General features: G+C 40.0%; 1 protein-coding gene across 4 annotated transcripts in view; it reads right to left on the reverse strand.

The window, feature by feature from the left end:
* FOCAD (focadhesin) overlaps positions 1 to 17836 on the reverse strand; it is a 324194-nt gene extending 306358 nt beyond the window's left edge. The window contains exons 1-2 of one of the 4 annotated variants that reach the window (XM_032139267.2): positions 17794 to 17810; positions 7496 to 7540 (exon numbers count right to left, since the gene is read on the reverse strand). Coding sequence is in view for 1 of the 4 variants with exons in the window: in XM_032139266.2 (XP_031995157.1) it covers positions 7496 to 7622 (127 nt within the window). In the remaining 3 variants the exon portion in view is untranslated. Of the gene's footprint in view, positions 1 to 4143; positions 4157 to 7495; positions 7763 to 17793 lie in introns of those variants that run through there. The other 3 variants (XM_032139268.2, XM_032139266.2, XM_032139269.2) reach the window with 3 other exon arrangements.
* Between the last annotated feature and the right edge of the window lie 2755 nt (positions 17837 to 20591).

The raw sequence follows: 20591 nt of genomic DNA on the forward strand, positions 1-20591 counted from the left end.
AATAATAATAAAGTTAAAAAACTAAAGCTAAATTAAGATAATCCATTAAAGCACTTCGCTCAGAGCCATGAACATAGCAAACAGTTTTTAAATGTTATTATTCTTAGTCTGAATCTAATACCCTGTTTTTTCCATTATATTTTGCTGCATCTCAGGAAATCAAATAAATCTTTAAATGAATTACCTGGGTTTGCATATACGTGTTAAATCAAATTCCCAAAGCAGCTTATCAGCATATGCAAACAGCTTTGTATCTTTGTGTATACTGCAATCCTAAAAAGGTAATCAAGTCTAATGCGCAAACGTTACATATTAAAGGGTTACTCCTTGCCCAGAGCACAAAACATAAAAATTGTTTATCTAAACTTAACTTTCATCCTTGTGGCACCATCACCAGCAATACATCTCTCCTATCTGTATATGTTCTTTGGTTATATGCCTTTATTTCATCATTGACTGTTTGGTTTAAGTTCAATGAGTAGCTAAGAGGATAACGATTGGCCACTTCCATCACGACAATTGTCAATCTGTAGTAAATCTACACTTCTTGTCACTGATAAACACTTTCATATCTAAATTTTGTTTTTTTAAAATAAGTAAATAACCACTAAAATTAATTAAAGCAATTATATACCCAAATGATTGCTTAAACACTACACACATACAGATGGCAATGCCACTGCAAATGAGTACTTAGCTGGCAGGAAACCCCACCATGTGACAGGTGAAAAGACAGCTCAGTGAGACAGGGAAATTTGTGTGTGCATGAGTTCACTTGTAAAAACAGGGTTTGAAATAATACTGGAATGCTCAGGAAGAAATGTCCAGAAGCAAGAAGATCAAAAGGAAGCCACTGCATGTTCTTTCTCAGTTCCTGCAGCTGCCTCAGAAAACAGGGCTTGAACTAAAACTTGGCATCACATTCCAGGCAGAGGGAATATGAGGATATGTATGGTTTGAGAGGAGAAAGTGGAGAGCTAAGATCAGTCTCTAATGTCCCTTCCAGCTCTGAGAGGGTTATAATCACTCCTCAAGACATTCTTGTCTCATTCTGAAGGGCCTAGTTTCCATCTATATAGCAGCTGCACCTGCTCAGATGCCAGTAAAGAAGAATCAGAAGTGGGAAGGGTCCCCACTGACCAAGCCTGCTGCATTATTACCCTGGACATTTGGATTTCTTAAGAGAAGCAGCTTCTTGTTCACCCACTTCAGGGCCTGGTGTGGAAGAAGCAGTTAAAAAATGTTTGCTGAATTACTGTGTTTGGCACAGTACCTAACAGACTCAAAAATGTTAGAATCAGGATTCCACTGTTTATTTTGTTTTCAGATCAACTTTCCAAAACAGAAACTAAGAAATAGAGGGGAATCTGTATCTTTTTCATTAATTAAGACTCATGAAACAAAGACCAAAATAAATAAGAGCCAGAAGTAGAAAAATAAATGTTTAAACAACTTTATGTCCAAATTAATACAGTAACTTGAATTTAGTGACCAACACATTTAGGAATGGATGATAATTCTTTTTAAACACATCCTAAACTCCCAGTTTTTTAACTAGACAAATCATTTTTGTGTAGACAGTACAAAGGTGAACTTCAGCCAAATTCAAATCCAAAATCAGCAGAATCTACATCAATTTCATTACACTGTCATGAATTTTGGTACATTTTCTTTAAAAAAAAAATCAAAGAACACATGTAAAAGCTAACAAGACTGTTTCTTCACTGTTTCCAGCTGAATCTAATAGAGATGGAAAATGGGTCTTTGTTACTTTAATACAACATAAGTTTTACATGAATGCTTCCATTGACAGCTATTATTTGTCATAGCTATGTGCTTAATCTGCTATGTATTACAATCCTTTAAAAACCCACAGTATCACCTCTGTGTATTTCCCATTAGGGTAAAAGGAATTTTAAATAATTTCTTTTAAAAAAAAAAAAGGAACATTTACTAATCTTCTATTATACAGCTAGCATTACTCATGGCTGTTTTTATTTATAGGGTGCTTAATAATCAGATATTAGTTAACCTTTGCAATCATCCTGGGCAGGAGTTCATTAGTAAATCATTTCATATTAGCGTGGAAATATCAAGCAGCATATTCAAGAATCAGAAGAGGATCTTGGGGTGAAATGCTGACATCCAATTGACAGAGTACAGTATGTAGGATGTCTTTCAGATAAAGTTAGTTTAAGAATTTTATTTAAACAAAGATGGAGGAGGAGGAAAACGAAGAAGGGGTTAAGATACAATATGTAGCTCATGTAGCTCTTCTTTTTTTTTTTTTGAGACAGAGTCTTGCTCTGTCACCCAGGCTGGAGTACAGTGGCACGATCTCGGCTCACTGCAAGCTCCACCTCCTGGGTTCATGCCATTCTCCTGCCTCAGCCTCCTGAGTAGCTGGGACTACAGGCGCCCACCACCATGCCCGGTATATTTGTATTTTTAGTAGAGACGGGGTTTCACCGTGTTAGCCAGGATGGTCTCGATCTCCTGACCTCGTGATCCACCCACGTGGGCCTCCCAAAGTGCTGGGATTACAGGCATGAGCCACTGCGCCCGGCTGCTCTTCATGATTTTTGTAATTTCACAAATGTTAAAACTAGTATATATGATTTTCATATATACAGGCCTAATGGAACTTTTCAACACTGTTTTAAGTAAATGACCGACTAGATGAACAGCAAGCCACTCCAAAGACCAGCAACTTACAATAAAGCCAATGTTCAAAAGAGTTTCATTTCACCCTCAAAGACTACTTCTGCCTTTCAGCCCAAATTCAAACACTATCTAAGAAATTGCTCCCAATCTGGCTTACTTCCAAACTGATAGAAAGGTTATCAAAGATTAGATCAGCTCAGGAACAAGCCACACAAATAAGGCAGAACCAGCATGATTCCCAGAACCACAAAAGTCTCCCCAAGTCCCACCTACCATACCTAATTTCATAGGGAACTTTGGCGCCATGAAGCTGAAAGTCTGAGGTAAGCCAAAAACTAAATCACTCTGTGGAACTGGACAGTCTGGGTACCACTTCCTGAGCATTTGATCTTACTATCTGACACTTCTTGGCTATATCCCAAAGTGTGGCATACATCCTTCAAGTTCTATTCAGTTACCATTTTAAAAGTGAGTTAAGAATTAAAAATCAAGTTAAAATTAAAAAATCAAGCACACTTTGTGCAAAAGTATTCATGGATAAATCTAAAAGATAAACTAAGGACTATGCAGATAAAATATTGATCAGTAATTGAAAATAACATTTGTAAAGAGTTTTAATAATGTAAAGAAAAGTTTACAATAAAAAACACTTGAGAAATTTTTGCATACAACCATGAACACAACAAAGTTTACAATACAAGCCGGGCGCAGTGGCCCACACCTGCAATCCCAACACTTTGGGAGGCTGATTTCAAGTCCAGCCTGGGCAACATAGTGAGACCTCATCTCTAAAAAATAAAAAATTAGCCAGGCACAGTGGCGTGTCCCTGTGGTCTCAGCTACTCAGGAGGCTGAGGTGGGAGGACTGTTTGAGCCCAGGACGTCAAGACTGCAGTGAGCCAAAGACTGCAGCACTACACTCCAGCCTGGGTCACAGAGCAAGACTCTATCTCAAAAATAAAAATAAATATACAAATATGTGTGTGTGTGTGTGTGTGTGTGTGTATACACATATAGTATATATAATGTGTGTATATATGTGTGCATGTGTGTAATATAGAGACAAATATAGAATTAAAAAAACAGGCAAAAATGTTGATAGGGTTATTTCTGAACAGGATGATGGATGATTATGTAACCTACTGTATTCCCCCTTTGCTACTTTTAATTTTGTTCTTACAATGGGGCATATATTACTTATTTTAAATTACAAAGAAATTAATTCTCTTCAAATAAAAAAATAAAATGTTTAATTGCAATTTTTTAAAAAGTGATCTTATTTATTCGCTTGAAACCATGGTCTTTTATCATTCTCTAAAGAGGTAGTTTCACCACAGCACACGCCAAGACAAAAAAAAGTCTCACTTGATCCAATTATACCACTTATTAAGAACTATTTAATGAGAAAGTCACACCTTTGAGTTATTAGACGCTATAATGGTCCTGCAGAGTTCCAAACAAGTAAGCTAACAGAATTACCTTTGATTCTAAATTGTTTGCCAGGAGATTAATCCATCTGCACCTGAAAAAAACATCAAGTGTTCCTCCAGTGTGTTCAACATTCTTCAGTCTCATTTTAATCAAGTATGTTAGCTTCCGTCTAGAGGGCATTTTTAATTGCTTGAACTACAGTATAAGTAGTTTTTATTTTAATTTTCCAAATTCATACACAACATAATACCAAGAAAATCAAACTTTTAGTCATCAATAGGTAAATTTTAGAGAGGTCTTTAAACGTTTTGGTATCCGTCGAAGAATAAAATAGCTCTTTCTGATAGTGACGTTTGAACAGACACCTGAAGGAAGTAATGCGCAGTCCAAACAGAAGGAATAACCTTGAGATGGAAGCATGTTTGGCAAGTTTAGGAAAGACCAAGGACACCAGTGTTGGCTGGTGCAAGTCAGCAAGTTGGGCAGTGAGAGATTACAGAATGAAACAGAAACCCAGATCATGTAAGCCTCTTCAGGGTGCTGGGAGTCTTTGGATGTTTCTCAGTGAGATGGCAAGTCCTACAGGGTTTGGGAAAGAGGAATGGCATATTTGACTGACATTTTTAAAAGATCATTGTGGCTTCTAGGAAGAATAGAGACCATAAGAGGGCAAGGATAGAAAAAAAGAAAAAGAGAGGGACCAGTTAAGTTACATCAATAATCCAGGAGATAAATCATATTGCTTTGGACAAGGATAACAGCAGCAGAGATGGTGGGAAGAGGTCAGACTTAGGGGATGTTTATTTTTTTCCAGATTTATTGAGATATAATTGATGTCTTAGTCTGTTTTTTGCTGCTAAACAGAATATCTGAGATTGGGAATATTTTATAAAGAACAGAAACTTATTGGCTCACAGTTCTGGAAGCCGGGAAGTCTAATATCAAGGTGTCAACATCTGTGGAGGGCCTTTGTGCCACATCATCACATGGTAGAAGTGCAAAGAGACAGAGGGCAGGAGAGGACCAACTTTTACATTGGCACCAATCTCACCCTTAAGGGTAGCACCCTCATGACAATCACCTCTTAACAATCCCACCTCTTAATACTGTTAAAATGGCAATTAATTATTATTATTATTATTATGAGAAAGAGTCTTGCTGTCACCCAGGCTGGAGTGCAGTGGCATGATCTCAATTCATTACAACCTACATCTCCTGGACACAAGCAATCTTCTCACCTCAGCCTCCCAAGTAGCTGGAAGTACAGGCTTGCGCCACCACGCCCAGCTAATTTTTGTATTTTCTTAGTAGAGATGGGGTTTTGCCATGTTGCCCAGGCTGGTCTCAAACCCCTGGGCTCAAGCCATCCACCTGTCTCAGCCTCCCAAAGTGCTGGGATTACAGGCATGAGCCACAGCACCTGGCCAATGGCAATTAAATTTAAACACGAGTTTTGAAAGGGACAAGCATTCAAACCATAGCAATTGACGAATAAAAACTGTATATATTTAGGGCACAAAACCAGATGTTTTGATATATGTATACAGTGTGAAATGATTTCCACAATCAAACATATCTATCACCTCATCTTATTACCATTGTGTGTGTGTGTGTGTGTGTGTGTGTGTGTGTATGGTGAGAACACTTGAAATCTACTCTCTTAGTAAATTTCAACTATACAATACATTATCATTAAGTATAGTCACCATGTTATATATACATTAGGTCTCCATTTGGTCAAAGGATACATGCCTGCAGTTATAAGTATTTCAGAAATATTTGGTAAGATTTGCTAATGGATTAGACATGAAATGTGAGAAGAGTGAAGGATGACTCCAAAGTTTGGGGTTCAGATAACTGAAAGAACAAAGCAGTCATACAGTAAGATGCAGAAGTCGAAATCATTTATCCATTTCTAAAATAATGCAGCAATGCATGAGCCTCCTAAATTCTTGGAAGCTCAATTTACTTTTGTCCATATCAGCTAAGAAAGGCTATATGATAAAAGGATGCAGACTGTATAAGCTTCACCTGCTTCTCAATTTTATTTGGGGCCAATCTTGACTATACACAACAAATGTTAAAATGTGTGTGCTTAGCTGCAGATTGGATTTATATTCAATTCATACCTAACACCAATGCTGCAGTCAACACCTGCCCAGGTCCTATCCAATTTTCAATCCCTGTAAGGCCTCAGTGGCCCTCTAATCCATACCTACTCCACATAACTTTTAAAGTATTATAAATTGAAACCAGTAAGATACAGAGAAGGAGAGGAGACAGGTAAGTTAGTAGGTAGATGGGTAGATAATCCTTACTTCCCTACCCCGCCTTCCTCTGTTGTCCATTCCATTTCACATCTCTTTACAGGCTTTATGTCAAATGTTCAACATGTACTGAAGGTACTGTGTACGTGTATAAATGTAGGATGAGGGGGCAGGGAAAAAATTGATTGTATTGTAAAAAGAAACGTGAGGAAAGAAAAAATGAAAGCATACTTACGTGCTTAAGAAAAATCTTTACCAATATGAAGTTACTTTGTTAATATATAATTTGATTTGTGAATGAATCATCAACTGTTGCTAAAACTAGTAAGTTAAAGGAAGATAGGGAACTTTATATTAGAGGGATCAGGATGATCCCACTTGAATCCATTGATTCATCTTAGCATCACTAAAAGTAAGAATACCACATATTGTATCCTCATGGGTGATGGAATAGGATATACACAGCCTTCTGTAAAAATACTCTTACCTAAAAAAAAGTTGCCACTAATATACACAACTCTCTACATTTAACTACCAATTTACAAGAAACACATGAGATACAGGAACAAGGTACCTCTTCTAGGACAATACCACTTGCAGAGCAATAGATCAAGTCCAGAATTTGGGACACTTTACGGGACAAAGGACTTGGTTTCTCCAACAAATCAATGACATGGGAAAAAAGAAGGAGTGGAGGGATTGTACAGAATAAGTGACTAAACAGACATAGTAACCAAATTATATTATATTTGGGAAACTTACATGATTCTGATTTCAAAAAACCAATTCTACTAAGACAACCTTGGCACAACTGAGAAATTCTTAAATATGGACTGTATTGGGTAATATTTAGGAATTGGTATTAATTTTGTTAGGGTTGATAATCAATGGCCTAGTAATAGTACATTAAGAAGTCCTTATTAATTAAAGACAATTACTAGGGAAGAAAAAATGTTAGAGAGAAAAACAAGATTGACAAAATGTTGATGTTGTTGAAATTAAGTTCATTGACTATATTCCCTATTAATGTGTGTATGTTTTAGTAAGACATTTTTAAAAATAAAAGAATATAGAAAAAGAAAGTAACTAGAGATAGTAAGATTGCAATGTGAACTGTTAAGAAAAATTATTACCATTTTCAGCTGCTAATCTGTGTGGATGAAAATTTCCTTGATGGTCTGCAATAAAACCAAAATACAAAATCACAATACAAAAATAAATTGGAGGCTGAGACATATAGAGATTATCATTTTTATTCATAATTATTCATTTCAATATTACGCTCCTTATAATAGCTACATGGTTCAGATTGACTTTATAGTAAGAGTATGCTATAAATTCAAATGTAAAATAGCTTTATTTTGAATAATAAAACCTTTATTTTGAATAATAAAACATTTCTCTTATCTGAAGTTCTCAGTAAGATATGTGGAGGTGGGGAGAGAGTCTAAGACCTTAGAAAAGGTTTGAAAATTTTCTGCCCTAGACTATTCCTTTCACCTGTTTCAGCTTTGCTTTATACAAAAAATGTTATGATTTACAACTCAAAGTGAAGAGGTTGCTATTAAGTATCAAGAAAGGTATTGCATACAGTTAAGAGAACATGATAATCTTCTTGCAAAGAATAAATGAGAGTCTGGATGTGGAAGAATACTTGGTCTAGAAGACCTCTTTTAAAAAATGGATTGCAGCTGGGCACGGTGGCTCACACCTGTAATCCCAGCACTTTGGGAGGCCAAGGCAGGAAGATCACTTGAAGTCAGGAGTTCGAGACTGGCCTGGCCAACATGGTGAAGTGCCATCTGTACTAAAAATACAAAAATTAACCAGGCTTGGTAGCACACACCTGTAATTCCATCTACTTGGGAGGCCGAGGCACAAGAATCACTTGAACCCAGGAGGCAGAGGTTGCAGTGAGCCAAGATCGCGCCACTGCACTTCGGCCTGGGCAACAGAGCAAGATCCCATCTAAATAAATAAATAAATAGTGATTGCAAAAGTACCTGCAAAGGAGACCAGGAATTTCCTCAGATAATGGCCCAGAGCTTTTCCATAAAGAATGGAAGAGATATCTAAGCCTGAAAAAGGTTGCAGTACCTTTCATTCCTTCATTTAAGAAATATTTATGAGATGCATACCTTGTATCAGACACTATGCTAATCACTGGGAATACAGAGAAAAATCCCTGCCCTTATAGATTACGTTCCTAGTAGAGGGAAGACAAGAATAAGCAAAATAGTAAATTATATAGCATTTCTGAAGATAAGTGCTATGGATAAAAGTAAACCAGGGTGGAGGATAGACAGTATTAGAGAGAGAGGTTTCTATTTTTAAAAGGATGGTCAGGGAAAGGCTGAGGAAATACCCGAGTAGCCTGAAGGGGAGTAAAAGAGCAGTTTCACCATCTCAGAAAAGAAGATTCTAGGCGGAAAGAGTAGCAGTGCCAATGCCATGGTGAAAGCATGCCTCAGATGTCTGAAGAACAGCAGAGGCTAATTTGAGCAGATTAAGCAAGAGAGGGAAAGAGTGGTTGTAAATGGAGTTGGAGAGGCAACAAATGGGTCAGATCATGGCAAGCCTCACAGGACAATCCCAAGACTGCCTTTTACTTTGGGTGGCAACGGGAAGCCACTGGAGAGTTTGGGGCAGAGAAGAGATCTAACTCATGTTTTTATAAAATCATTCTGGCTGCTGTTCTGACAATACTGTAAGGGGAAAGATAGAAGCAATCCATTAGAAGGCCAGGACAGTTTGCAAAAAATGGCCTCCAATTGCTCCCCATCTCTGTATACAAACCACTTTACAAAGTGACTTTGCTGCTCCCCTCAGAAAAAAAAGTAGACTAATTTTCTATCCCCTTCATCTGGCTTGACCTGGTGACCTGCTCTCACCAACAGCAGAGAAAGTGAAGCTGTAGAAGTTCTAAGTCCAGGCCTCAAAAGGCCATGTAGTTTCCTCTTGTTATCTTGCTTCCATTAGACCACCATGTAAAGAAACACAAACATGAGATAGTTTACTGACCACGTAGAGCAGAGATAAGCCATCGCAGCTGAGGCCTCCAAACCTACCAGTGCCCATCACTACATGAGCGAGCATGGGCAAGACCAGCAAAAGAGCTGCCCCCCATCTACCCCAAGCCCAACCTAAGCTGCCAACCACAGAATCACAAACTAATAAATAACTGTTGGTTTAAGCCACAAAATGTTAGGAGTAGGTAACAATTGATAACTAATATAGAGGCTACTGAAAGATCGGGACATAAACAATGGGTGCCTAGACTAGGGTGAGAGCAGTGGGTAGTGACAAGTACTTGGATTCTAAATACATTGTGAAGGTACAGTCAACACACTTTCCAAAGTAACAGTATATATATAGATTGTGAGATAAAGAAGAGTCAAGGATGATACTCAGGTTTTTAGCCTATGTCATAAAAAGGATGGAGTTTCTGTTAACTGAAATAGGGAAGATTATAGGTAAAAAAGGAAATTCCAGAGTTTAGTTTGAAATATATATTAGTCATCCAAACAGAAAATGCTGAGTAGGCACTGGATATACGGAGTCAGGACTTCAAGGGAAGGCCAGGCTGAAAATATAAATTTGGAAGCTAGTAGGGTATTACTAGTATTTAAAGCTAATATTTAGGCCAGGTGCCATGGCTCACACCTGTAATCCCAGTACTTTGGGAGGCCAAGGCAGGTGGATCGTTTTTCAAGATCAGCCTGGCCAACGTCTCTACTAAAAACACAAAAATTAGCCTGGTGTGGTAGTGCGTACCTGTAGTCCCAGCTACTCAAGAGGCTGAAGCAGGAGAATCGCTCGAACCCGGGAGGCGGAGGTTGCAGTGAGTCGAGATCATGCCACTGCACTCCAGCCTGGGTGACAGAGGGAGACTCCATCTCAAAAAATAAATTGGCCGGGCTTGGTGGCTCACGCCTATAATCCCAGCACTTTGGGAGGCCGAGGTGGGCAGATTACGAGGTTAGGAGATCAAGACCATCCTGGCTAACACGGTGAAACCTGTCTCTACTAAAAATACAAAAAATTATCTGGGCGTGATGGCAGGCACCTGTAGTCCCAGCTACTCGGGAGGCTGAGGCAGGAGAATGGCGTGAACCCGGGAGGTGCAGCTTGCAGTGAGCCGAGATGACGCCACTGCACTCTAGCCTGGGGGACAGAGCGAGACCATCTCAAAAAAAAAATAAAATTAAATTAATTAATAAATAACAATAAAGCTAATATTTAAAGGCTGAATGATATGATCCAGAAGTATAAGGTCTAATGACTGAGCCCTGAAGCACTCCAATGTTAACAGCACTCTTATCAGGGAGATAAGGAAGAACCAGTAAAGGAGTCTAAAAAGGGACAATGAGGTAGGAGGAAAACCAGGAATTGTGGTATTTTTGCTAATAAGGGAAGAAAGTGTTTTAAGAAGCAGAGATTGGGCCAGCACTGTGGCTCACACCTGTAATCCCAGCACTTTGGGAGGCCGAGGGGGTGGATCACTTGAGGTCAGGAGTTCAAGACCAGTCTGGCCAACATGGTGAAACCCCATCTCTACTAAAAATACAAAAATTAGCTGGGTGTGGTGGCACATGCCTGTAATCCCAGCTACTCAGGAGGCTAAGGCAGAAGAATCACTTGAACCCAGGAGATGAAGGTTGCAGTGAGCCGAGGTCATGCCACTGCACTCCAGCCTGGGCAACAGAGTAAGACTCAGTCTCAAAAATAAAAATAGAGAAGCAGAGAGTGACTAGCTGTCTCAAAAAAAAAAAAAAGAAAATGCTGACAGGTCAACTGAGAGGTAAAAATTTGGAACAGACCTTTAGATTTAGGAAAACGAAAGGGCCAGGAATGGTGCCTCCGCCAATAATCCCAGCACTCTGGACCCAGGCAGGAAGATTGCTTGAAGCCAGAAGTTCAAAACCAGCCTGAGCAACATGGTAAGACCCCCACCGCTTCAAGAAATAGAAAAATTAGCCAGGTATGGTGGCACATATCTGCAGTCCTAGCTACTCAGGAGGCGAGGCAGAAGTACCACTTGGGCCCAGGAGTTCAAGGCTGTGGCGAGCTATGATCACACCACTGCACTTCAGAGTGGGCAACAGAGCAAGACTCTGTCTCTAGATGAAAAATAAAGTCACTTTCAGAAAAGTAACTTCTTAGAAAAGTTACTTTTAGTAAGAGTAATTTTTTGATAGAGGTGAGGGAGAAAGCCTGATTAAAGTGGGTTTAAGAAAGAATAGAAGGAAAGTAATTGGACAGGAGTATAGTTATACTATAAGGGGTAACAAATAAATTGTGCAGTGGCTTAAGCAGGAATGAGGTCAAAAGCTATTATTTTAACATGGAAAAATCCCAGCATACTTGCATAATGAAGGGAATAATCCAGTAATGAGGGGAAATGCAATGTTCAGAGAGAGAGATGCTGGAGCCAAATCCTTGGGAAGGTAAAAGGAATAAGACCTAGTGCACGAGTGAGGAGCTGTCCTTAGAAACAGACTCTAGGTCAGAAAATAACAGATGGCAATCTTAGGTAAATGCAGGTATGCCAACCTCCCACATTCATGGCAATTGCCATTCACATTAAGGCATTTCCTATACCTCTGGGCCCAGAATTGACCTAAAAATACTCAACATAACTTTCTAATCCTACCAATAGATAAGAATTGGCACACATGATGAAATGTATTTGCGAAAGTATTTTGGGAGTTCAAAGATCAGGAAAAGGTACATAAAAGCAAATAGGCCACACTGTCCATCCTTTCTCCGACAGATAACACAAATATTCACTGGAGACATATGTGTTATTTTTAAATTTAGAAACAGTACTATGCCAACTGTCCTACTGACAGAAACTACAATGACTTGATGGGTAAACATTGACAACAGAAAGCTTCATCAAAATTTAAAGTCCCAACTACTAAAAGCTAGCCATATGCTTCAGAAAAGCGCTGTCACCCTTATACCCAAATCTAAGCTCTTTCTAACCTGTTTTCTCCTCTAAATAATTTTTCCTCGCTCTCTCACTCCTTCCCAAGCTTTTACACTGATACCATAGTCAATAAGCTTTCTTAAATCCTCAGCCTCTTCACTAGATGCTCCCCATACCTCCTAGGCCTAATAGAAACTAAACTCCCCTTCTTTGGTGGCCCCCATCAGTAAAGGCTAATCATCCTTCCAAGTCCCAAGGCCCAGAAGAATGTTTCCAGACCACTTACCCCATTCCACCCCCACCCCCTGTATTTTTGAGGGCATAACATCTACGTATCTTCATCTCTCATCTATAGTGATCACCACCATAGGCAATCCAAACCTCAGAAATTAGGATCACATTCTTCCTTGTTATGTGCGTATGGTAAAAATGTGGTACCCTTCCTCCCTGGGTACCACAGTCATCTACAGTCATCTGGGTGAGCAATTCATCCAATGCACCACCAGTCTCATTGTTCCTGAACACCTCCGTTTCTACCATCTAGATCCACAGCCAAACCCTACACGCCATCTGCACCCTAAAAATCTTAAATTCCAATATTCTACTCTGACCAGAGGATTTCTATCCTTTTCATTATCTCCCTTTTAGCTACAAACACTTGTATATTTACTTCATCCAGACTTTTAATCCTTTGAACCAATTATGTTATCTCAATCTTTCAGCTCCTACTGGCTCTATCGTCATCCCTATCCAGTCTGAACTTCACATTCCATCATTCTAACCATTCTCTCACCAATATTTTCAACTCCTTTGCATTCTTACCATACGCACATAACAAAATCCAAATACTGTATCAATCCAACTATTTATCATCTCTGGTTCTAGTGAATTTTGCTGCCAAAAGTCACAGAATCATACGAAGTATTATTATTACAAATTAATGATCCTGGCCTATCTGGGAAACCTTCCAAAAACTGTAGTTAGCTCTTTCTCGTATTCCCTATGGCATTTGACCAGTCTCTTCTTGTTGGATTCTCTCCCTCCTTATCTTCTAGACATCCACTGTCATCAGACTGTTCCTTCTGTCTTTTTCACTGGGTCATCTTTCCTACAGGGTGGTATTTCCCAGGGTTTGCCTTCTGTTTTATTCTTTCTTATTCTACAAACTCTCTTAGGCATCATCCATTCTCACATTGTTTTAACTACCTATAAATTGATAGCTTCCTAATCTCTATCTGCAGCCTAGAATCCTCTCTTTATCTCCAGACCAAAGCAACCAAATAAATGCCCACTGAACAGCACCAATTGTGTGACCCAAACCCATGTCCAAGACTACTGATCTTATTCTCCCCATACATCTGATATTGCTCATGTGATTCCTATCTTGGGAAGTCATAAACCTAGGAGGTATCCTTGACTCCATCACTTCTTCATCCCCTACATCCATCTGGCCACTAACTCAATCACCTTAATATATCTGGAATTCATCCTGTTCTCTCCAGCACCACTGCATTTTCGGAGTTCTGTCATATGTAATGCAAATGTTTGCCTTACTCCACCACAATTCATTCCTCACATTGCCTCATGAAACTGATGTTAACTTTCTTCCACTTAAAATCTATTACTCATGGATCACCATAGCCTCCAGATTAAAGTTCAAAATGGCTAACAGGGTGTGGAACAGAACTTTCATTATTTACCCCTTGTTTACTTTTTAAAGTTCATCTCTCTATTCTCTGTCTTAACACATTAAGGGTCTATGTTCTGTCTCTAACCTATCTGTTTGTCCTCACTGCTTTCTTGTGCCCGGAATGCCTTATCCTCTAACCAACTAATTGCTACTCACTTTCAAACTTCAATTCAGATGAAAATTCCTCCATAAAGCCTTCTCTGAATCTCCTCAAACCTCGCACACAGTTTTCTCTATCCCCCACTATACTATGTGAACGACTAATTATAATGTTTATCCCATTGTATTTTGGCGTTGTTTATGAAGTCCATGCAATACTGTAAGTTCCTTAAAGAAAAGTTAAGGACCTAGCACCAAAGTAGTTGCTGTCTTTGCTGAATGAAGGAATAAATAAAAAATAATGAATACAATACCTTTAATAACTATGACTCTTTAAAAATCACATTTACTTAAATGTTTCAACAATTAAAAACATTTAATAAAAAGTTTCCTCCATTCTTCTCCATGTGTATGTCCTAATAGCATATACTAAAATCAGGTTTGGTTACATAAACCAACATGCGCAATGATTGGGAAACAGATTAGAACTTAAGAATAAATTATGAAAGCAGGTAGGCCAAATAGAAAGACTTGTCAAGAGAGAAGGGAAAGATACACCCTGGCAGCCAAAAAACTTCATAAAACTACAGTTACAACACCCACAATTACTGTATTACATTTGTTCAACATACGTATCAGCCAAATTAGCAAGAACTCATCTGACCAAAAGGAGATTAGAAGATACCTTCGAAGGCATAAATCTCCAGTTTAGGAGCTTCAGTGGATGCTTCATTGGTCCCCAGGCAAGTAAAAAGATAAATCTTTAAATAAATAATAGTAATAAACTGACTATCTATGCGAGTTGGATTCTCAACTTCCTTTGGCCAAAAGAAATGTTTTCCCATCATGAACAGTGGAAAGCTATACAGTATTTAAAGTCAAGGGTTTTGAAACATCTTCAAAATATATAAAACTTAAGTAACTCAGACTAATTAAAGGAAAGCCAATATAAACTTTTAAGATCATTAACATAATTTTATTACTTTCAATATGACCTGAGTAGGGAAAAAAAAAAAACAAAAAACTATGAGGCCAGAAGTACTTAGAGGGTTATAAAAACTACATTTCAATCCATTGTTTGAAGATAGATGGGCTCTTCCACATCACTTAAAACTTTGTTGTTTCAAATCATTTACATGGAGGAAATTCACAAATATCCCTTGTCCTATCAGCTTAGCAAATCTTATTTCTTATCATGTGGAAATAGTAACAAAACCTCCATCAATCTATTACTAATTGTGAATCACAGACCTATACTCATGTAAGTATACCATACATCTCTAGATCTATAGATTTCTCATCTCCTAAAGAAATACGTACTACCTACTTGATCAAAATTTAAATTATCACCCTAATTTTCTTTTTGTGCTTAAACCAAGTTCATTGTTATACATCAAGAAATACTGATTAAGATCAAGATTTGCTATAGACTAATAATCCTGACACTATTATTTCCTTACACTTCCTCCAAATATAGTTATTATTTCTCATTGTGTTTTTTTCCCGCTAGAATGTCAATGTCCTCAGCTATTGAATTCTCCCCCTTAACCTTCCAATCTTGATCAGGTCCATTTCTAGAACTGAAAGATGTAGCACCGACGCGGAGGGATCACTTGAGGTCAGGATTTCGAGACCGGCCTGGCCAACATGGTGAAACTCCGTCTCTACTAAAAATACAAAAATTAGCTGGGTGTGGTGGTATGCGCCTGTAATCCCAGCTGAGGGGCTGAGGCAGGAGAATCACTTGAACCTGGGAGACGGAGGGTGCAGTGAGCCGAGATCGCAGCACTACACTCCAGCCTGGGCGACAGAGTAACCCTGTCTCCAAACAAACAAACAAAAAAATAGCAAATGCAAAATTTTAAAAAGTTATATGTTCTTAAATTTTCCAAACTCCTAATAGTGATATAAACAATTTAATTCAACTAATCATTTGTGGACAATATCCCAAAAGTATCGTGAAGCTAAGAATATTATGTCTCAGACTGTTTCATAAATCATTATAGATGGGGGAAAAAGGCCAAACGATATACTGGTAAGCACCATCAATCAATCAACAAATGAAAAACTCTGGTTACACTTCCATGAAAATTTTTATTTCGAACTATTTATTACAGGGCGCGAGGCCCTGTTCCGCCTCCTCCGGCTCCTCCTGATAACCTTTTGGTTATCAGGCGTCAACTGGAGGCAACAATCAGTTGAAATCCAGTAAATTTGGGGTTAAGGAAACAAATGTTAAAATAGATATAATATTGATAAATATTAGCCAAGCGATGGTAACTACCTAACATTGATTAAGTAAGCAAATAATCAAGGCAGAGGTTTTAGCTTCCACTAATCTATAAAAGCAAGTCAAAATGCTATGAAAATTGCATTTTTATGCAATTGTTTCAATATCACACCTTTGCATGTAACATTAAAAAGCTCATGATTACTTCATTTCAAAATTTAGATGAGTCACAGTGCTTTCTACGCAGGAATTGGATGTGAATCAAAATTGTAAACATGCACTTGCTTGGTAGTCAAAAAGTGAATGTGGACAGATACAATGTTCGTTGACACAGTAAAATATAATCATAAAATGCATCCTGTGTTTTTAAAACAGTTACTTCCTAACTGCTAACACAGTTCAGGAAACATGCCATCTACCCTCCTCTCCTTGAAAATCTCAAAATTATACTAATCCCATTCCCCTTCTTACAGATAGGCCACTGAAACCTGGAGTCATTAATGATACAGTTATCAGGATTACACCCTCAGAGCCACGATGGTTTCAGGGATACTACAACCTGAAAATAACAAAAAAAAAATTCCAACTCAAATCTAGACAATAAAACTAGCATATAAACTGGAAGAAAACGCAGGAAATGCCGATTTTAGTATCTGGTATGAGGCTGACCATTAAGGAATCCATCAAAAAAGTTTGGAATGTATGAATGAATGACTGCATGAAATCGGCAGGATTTCATTCATTTCAAAAGCTCCAAATTCAGGAACCACACTGAGATATCAGGACGCCACAGCTGAAACTAAAACTCACGAAGGGTAAATGCAACATAACTGCACGTCTCCACACGTTAGCTGCTGCGAAAATTTCAAAACATATATCTAACATACTTTCTTCAAGTAATTCCCGCAAGTGAGGACGGAGCCAGAGAACTAGGAGGCTGAAAACAGGCCCTGCTCACCCATAAGCCTTTGCATTATAAGTGGACATGATCTGAGTGAGTCACCGGGAATGAGAAGGAGACAGTCACCCCAGGCCAGGCAGGACGCGGCCAGAATCTCCTGCTCTGCCCCCAACTAGGGAACCGGTCGAAGGAGAGTGGGACGACTGCAACCTGCTGCAGCTAAGAATGCAAGGATCCTGCCGACCGGCTTCCGAGTCGAGATCCCACTGAGTCCCACCGCAGCCACCACAGCCAGCCCTGCCCAGGTATCTCGGAGCTCCGTAACCTCAGAAGGCCTAGTCCTCCAGAAGCTGAGAGCCCCAGCAGGACCGGACGAGGGCAAAAAGCCCCCCTCACGGCTGCCCCTCGCCGCGACGCGGCCCTGCCGCCACATGCTCCACTGCCCCGTCTCCCAGCTCAGCCCCAGCCCCGCAAGGCCTCAGCCGCCCTCCATGCAAGCCGACCGGGCCGCAGGCGATGCGACCCGGCGGCTCCCGAGCAGGGGGCAGCGGTGGCAGCCCGCCGCCCCGCACCGCTTACCTCCCTTCTGCCACAAGCTCAGCCCAGCGCCGGATGCCTGACGTGGCCCGCCCCGCCGCCTCGAACGCCCAGGGGCGGGGACTGCAAGAGAGAGCCAATGGGCTGCACATCGCGAGGCCCTGTTCCGCCTCCTCTGGCTGCGGCCCGCCCTCCTCGGCTCGCGCGCACGCGCGTCTAAGGCCCGGGCCGCGCACTGCGGTTGAAAGGCAGCGTGGGCGGCAGACCAGAGCTCCGCAGCGGAGCTGGTGCGGGGAGGGCTGCGCGCGGGGGCTGGCTGTGGAGCAGCACCGCAGTGAGGAGTTAGCCCAAGGAAAAGCAGATTAAAGGAAACTGCCTAGAGATGCCACCGCAGCGTGCCCAGGTAGTCCTATTGGCAGCCTGCCCCCAGGCAGCTTTTGGCAATACAAAACAGCTTCTTGGTATTTGGAGATTTTGTTTCCCCGGGGAAATAAATAATACTGATAACATTAAGGATTCAGAAAATTTAAAGCAGACAGCCGACTTGCCGCGAAGACGCTTCGTTCTTCGCCTAGTAGCTACTTGGTGTCTTTACTTCATTTGGCCAACACAGAACACTGCAGCTCTCCACGCCACTGTGGTATATCCACTTGTTAGATAGTCCTGAGGTAGTTCTAGCCCAAGTGTTTCTGCTGATCTAATCTGGGGGGAATTGGCGCGAGTAATTATTCTGTTACGATTTTGCCCAATACTTACTGAATGATAAACATGTATTTTCTCCTGGGGCGGGGCGGGGGCTCCCACGTGGGAAGGCTGTAACAGACCGACAGCAGCCACGATGAAACACGCTGAAAAGAGCCAGCAGAAAAAATGAGGAGAGGCTGGTATGACGGAATGAAAATTATACGCAAGATGAAAGAGTTAAGACAAATTACCCTAAAAATATCTGACTTAGTTGTTTCTAAACCCTGGGGCACCCTTAGGAAAAAATAAAAATAAAAAAATAAGTGCCTGGGCCTCATCACTTGGTTGAAAAAGCTCTGCTGCCGGACCTTGACATTGATATTTTTCTAAGTTTCCAAAGTCATTTTAATGTGTAGACAAGAAGTTCTGCTTCTCATTTGTAAGAAGAATTTGGTTCCCCATCACCTCAGAAAAGTAATTATGTATCACAGACCGTTATCAGTTTTCCCAGTAACCAACTATGCATTCACCCTCTAAGAAATGATCTAAATTAATCTTGGGGCCAGGTGGGCTGGCTCACGCCTGTAATCCCAGCACTTTGGGAGGCCGAGGCGGGCAGAGTTTGAGACCAGCCTAGGCAATATGGTGAAACCCCCATCTCTATTAAAAAAAAAAAAAATACAAAAATTAGCCCGGTGTGGGGTTACGCGCCTGCAGTCACAGCTACTCTACTCAGGAGGCTGAGGCAGGAGAATCGCTTGAACCCGGGAGGCGGAGGTTGCAGTGAGCCGAGGTGGCGCCACTGCTCTCCTGCCTCTGATGCAGTGAGACTCTGTCACAATCAATCATTCAATCAATCAATATTGAACCTACTTAAAGGTATTCAACCTCTGTTATCCTTTGCTTGAAAGGAGTTTTATAAGGCTTATAATTCCCTTTTTATGGACTTTGATGATATTCTCTTTCAGTCTTCCAAATGCACCAGTATTTCTTTTAGGACTATTTTAATATTTTTTCTTCTATTCCCATATTTCTTGAGGCTCATTAGTCAAAATTATAATTAAACACATAACTCTGTAAACAGCACTGTTCTAAGTATATAAATTTATTTAATCCACAGAACAACTTTATGAGGCAGTTACAGTTATTACCCACATTTTATAAATAAGGAACCTGAGGTACAGCAGGTGAAGCATCTTGACCAAGGTCATGCACCTACCTAATGGCCAGGCCAAAACTTGAATCCAAGCACACTGGTTCTCAATGAATAAATATACTGCCTCTGTTGTAGAAAGCCTGGTTTTAGGAACACACAGGGAAATGCCCATTTAAAGAATGATGTTGAGTCTACTTTTGACACTGTCTTAGTATGTTCAGGCTGCTATAACAAAGTATCTTAGACTGGGTAATTTATAAACAATAAAAATTTATTGTTCACAGTTCTGCAAGCCGGGAAGTCCCCAGCAAGGTGCCAGCAGATTTGGTGTATGGTGAGGTTCCATTCCTCATGGATGGTGCCTTCTATGTATCATCACAGGATGGAAGGGGAAATAGATTACCTGAAGCCTCTTTTATAAGGGCACTACATGAGTCCTCATAACCTAATCACCTCCCAATGGCCCCACCTCTTAATCCTGTTGCATTGGAGTTTAGGCTTCAACACATTAATTTTGGGGGACACAAACATTTAGACCATAGCAGACACCTATCCTAGATTCAGATTTTGGGCAGGATTGAGGAACCTGACCATTAAACTTGGAGCCTAGAACCGATTTGACTGCTTTTACTGCAGATCTAGGGTTAAGCTGGAAGTCCATGGGCTCACCCCCTCCTCCTGGGGTATACTCCTTCCATACAGGAACTGAAATTCAGCAGGGATCATTTCACCTTTTAATTTATTTAATCTAATGCTATACCAGGCACTGTGGTAGGCACAGGAGATACCAAGATGAAAGACGTATTCTAGGGCCTTACAGAGCCAGCTCATTCTGGAGACCAAGTCAGCAGCCACCAGATTTATTTTGACAAGACTAGAGAGATAGGCTTTTAGAACCAGAAAGGATCTCAGAAGTTGCCAGTTCATGACAAAGTCTTCTCTGACAAATTCTGAAATTAAAAAATATGGACAATGTATTAAGTTTCATAAAAATAAATTT

Source organism: Hylobates moloch, unplaced genomic scaffold (assembly GCF_009828535.3).
Source record: "Hylobates moloch isolate HMO894 unplaced genomic scaffold, HMol_V3 SCAFFOLD_19, whole genome shotgun sequence".
NCBI classification, from domain to species: Eukaryota; Metazoa; Chordata; class Mammalia; order Primates; family Hylobatidae; genus Hylobates; species Hylobates moloch.